This window comes from Trichophyton benhamiae (assembly GCF_000151125.1).
Source record: "Trichophyton benhamiae CBS 112371 chromosome Unknown contig00211.0, whole genome shotgun sequence".
Lineage (NCBI taxonomy): Eukaryota > Fungi > Ascomycota > Eurotiomycetes > Onygenales > Arthrodermataceae > Trichophyton > Trichophyton benhamiae.
The window spans coordinates 1-3,770 of NW_003315050.1; the positions used below are offsets into that span (position 1 = coordinate 1).

General features: G+C 44.9%; 2 protein-coding genes across 2 annotated transcripts; one reads left to right on the forward strand and one right to left on the reverse strand.

Annotated features, from left to right (window-relative positions):
* Window positions 1-1,310: 1,310 nt before the first annotated feature.
* ARB_03942 (Fe-containing alcohol dehydrogenase, putative) lies at window positions 1,311-1,940 on the forward strand (the record flags this gene model as incomplete). Its single annotated transcript, XM_003009803.1, has 1 exon — window positions 1,311-1,940. One exon carries the CDS (start codon window positions 1,311-1,313, stop codon window positions 1,938-1,940), a length of 630 nt encoding a protein of 209 aa, XP_003009849.1.
* A 276-nt stretch (window positions 1,941-2,216) lies between these two features.
* On the reverse strand, window positions 2,217-3,423 carry ARB_03943 (uncharacterized protein; the record flags this gene model as incomplete). Its single annotated transcript, XM_003009804.1, has 2 exons — window positions 2,217-3,199; window positions 3,231-3,423. Coding segments are annotated over 2 exons (1,176 nt in total), but the record flags the coding sequence as incomplete, so codon positions are not given.
* Window positions 3,424-3,770: the final 347 nt, after the last annotated feature.

Consider the following 3,770-nt stretch of genomic DNA (forward strand, 5'->3'; position numbering starts at 1 on the left):
GGAAAGGAAATGCCAATTCAAAAAAAGTTCATATCTTACGGTGCTAGGGAGGCCTTCTGCGCTTCGTCTTCTCTTTCCTTTCCTCTGTGCTCGTCCAATTGCTTTATACCTTTTCTTTCCTCGAAGAACGGCCCCGGAGGCTTGCAGTGTGTATATTTAACTCGGGGTTTGAGTTGAGCTGAACTCAGGTGCTTGCTGTGCCTTGTCAAGAGATGAAGTGGCTTATTCAAGAATGATACGAGCGTTCAAACATCCCGCATTTGAACTGTTTAGAAAGATAGACTGCCCTAGGAGTATATCTATGCATCTCTATTATCATTATACCGAAAATCTATATTTGCTCTCTGCGCACATAGTATATCCTGCAGGCTGGATTGTGATCATTCTATGTTCTACGCTCAAACAATTATTCCAATGTTCAAATGTTGCGCCTCAAGTTTAAAAAGGATCGATGTCGTCATAACTAGCACAAGGCACCTTCATCCCACCATAACATGGATCGCAGTGTCGAAGAAAACATCCCCACGTTAACAATATAGGGTAAACTGTTTATAACAATTACATTGCGCCTGGCTAAGGATTTGCATAAAATGGATTTTACGTCTTCGTTCCATGGCATTGACAGCGAGCTAAAGGGTGCATATATTACGCTACCTGCAAAGTATATGCTCTATGGGCGAGGCAAGTGATATACACTCGACCACAGGGCATTATGAGACGAAGATATAACACTGTTAGCTAACATGTTAATAACACGCTTAGGAAGTCGCAGCTCGCTACGAAAAGTGGTTTCTGAGCTAGGAGGCTCCAAAGCATTCGTCATAACGGGAAGATCGTTGAATGAGAAAACACCCGTTATTAAAGAGCTAGAGGGTCTCCTGGCCGACTCGCATGCGGGTACATATGCTGGAGTCCGTCAACATGCGTACGCTGCTAAATCATGGGTGGGATACAAGGTCGTCAGGCTAACTGGCAGAGAATAGGCCTGTCGCGGATATAGAATCCGCAATAGAACATATCAAGCAATCTGCGGCGAATGTCCTAGTAGCAGTTGGGGGAGGGTCACCCATAGATGCTGCGAAGGCCGTCGCATACCATATAAATCAACACACTGGACAATGGATACCTATAGTTGCCCTACCGACGACTCTGAGTGTGGCTGAAAATACATTCGGAGCAGGGTATACCAATCGTGAAGGCCTAAAAGTTGGGATCTTCCATCCTGAATTAGCACCGAAAGGTAATTAACTGTTGAATATTGATATTAATAACTACTTAGTTAACTAACTAGCTAACTTATATGTCTGCTAATGTTTGCAGCAATCATCTACGATGCCGAAATCACTCTACATACCCCAGCACGTCTATGGCTAAGCTCCGCTGTAAGAAACCTCAGAATTGGCCAACAACTCTCTAACTCACAATACGCTAAAGAATATATCCAGGTCCGTGCAATTGATCATGCAGTTGAGTTACAGTATCACCCTCAGGCAGCCGAAGTGCCTACAAAACGACTGTGTCGAACGGCGATAAGAGAGATATTCAGGCTCCTCCCGTTGTGCAAGAGGGATCCCGAAGACCCAAAGATCCGCCAGGAATTACAAATAGCCGCGTATTCTGCCTTTCCTCCCTTCTACTTTACTGCCCCCTTAGGGCTAAGCCATGCAATTGGTCATGTTATTGGGGCTACATATGCAATTCCCCACGGTATCACCTCTTGTATATCCCTGGCTAAAACTATACACTTCAAAGCCACTAGGAATCCGGAGGAAGCTCATCAAATTGCAAAAATATTGCCATATATTGGCCAGGCTTGTTCAGGTGATGATGCAAAGGATGCTAATGCTGTGGGAGATGCTATCGCCAAGTTGGTGGAGAGCTTGGAATTGAAATCTACATTGACCGAAGTAAGAAAATATCCCCATAATTCTCTAAAATAGATCTTCATTTGATTGCTAATTTCATGTTTCATTGAATTGTAGTTTTCCGTCAAGCCCAGTGAGGCTGACACAATTGCGTTGCGTGCATTGAAAGGGGATAAAAAAGATCCAAATCTGCCAGCATGTAAGTGAGTATCCTTGATCACTACAGCCTAATAGGTACTAAGCCACTTAACAGTGTTTGAGCTTATTCGAAGCTTGTATTAATTGACCTGGATCGAACTGTTGAAAAAGCAGTTGCATTGAAGCTTGACCCAGAAAACATTCTTTATGTGGTTAAACAACCCAAGAAAATAACTGTCTATATAAAAGATTCTCTACCATTTTTGCAATAGCCAAGGAGCTAGTCAACCCGGGGCTCTCAATCCCGAGTAAGTTTATGAAGCCTGGGAAACCTTTTTCTTCCTGAATCACAAAGTCTTGGAAATCTTTCCCAGAGGAGACGGACCCTCCCCTAATTAGCTTCGGTCTAATACCGCAGTAATCAAGACCAATCGCATCGGGATTCACGCTGGGTAAGTATGCCTGGATCTCCTTGATAGCCTGTGTTAAACGTTTTGGGCTCGGGATCAAATCATCTGGACTGTCTACCCATTCGACATCAGGGCCAAATTTTATTCGGCCGGCCATGTCAAGAGTCAGATGTGTGCCCAATCCGCCATAACTGGGTCGAGGCGCTGGGTATAGGAGGGTTGAAGGCTTTGGTGATGAAGCTGCGTATGAGAAATACGTCCCTTTAGCAAAGTGAGGAGTTCGATGTCTTTCCGGTGGTAAAATCATGTTGTTTATTCCGCACGCAAAGTGACCAGCACAGTTAATCAGTGTTTCAGCTGTAAAAGACGACTCTTCGTCTTTTCTCTCTCCGGACCGCGTGAAAACTTCATAACCACCTCTATTTTTTAGAGGCTCAATTTTATAAACCTCCGTCAACAGCACGCAGTCTCCGCCTCTTTCCTCATAGTTGCCGTGTAGGTAGGACATTAGGGAGTGAGCGTCCACTATTCCAGTCGTGGGACTTTCTAGGATCCCCGCCTCTGCTCGTACATCTGGCTCTCTCCTTTTTGCCTCTTCGGCGGAAACAAAACGTATCGGTACATCTATTTCCTTAGCATGGAGGAAAACCTTCAAACATTCTTTCCATTGTTCCTCGTCCTGGGCAACAATCCACTTCTTAGTGTTGCGGTGCGGGATGTTTTGCTTCTCGCAAAGTTCGTAAAGCAAATTTTTCCCTTCAATGCATAGTTTTGTTTTTAATGAGTCTACGCCATAGTATAGACCAGCGTGAATTACCTATAGGGCGTCTGTTAGCTTTATTTGCCTTCCCAAAAAGAAAGTTGATGAAGACTCTACCACTGACTTCAGAGTTTCGGCTGCTTGTCTCTGTTCCAACTGCTGAGTGTCTCTCAACTAGAATAGTCGATGTTCCTTCTCGAGCTGCTAATTGACGAGCCACGGCCAGTCCAACAACTCCAGCTCCAATTACCTATTCTCCACATCATTAAAACATGTTCAGAGGTTACCACACTATAGGATCAAGCACAACTTAAGACGGGATTGTGCCCAGAGAGTGTTATAGTAGTACCTACTGCGTGTGTAAAGTCAGCATGTAGCTTGCTGCTACTAGAAAATGGGCGGCATCTTGCTAACTGCCTTGAAAACGCGGGCCTAGAGAACATTGCGCAACCGGTGCTAAGGCGACGTCACCAGCTTAACTCCTCGCCTCGCTGGCTAATCCAGTCAAAGAGTCTGCTGGTTCATCTATTGAGCCTTTGCCTCTCACCGCCCGAAAAGCAGGCTGTTGTCACGATAGATTGGAAGAGTGTTACCCCC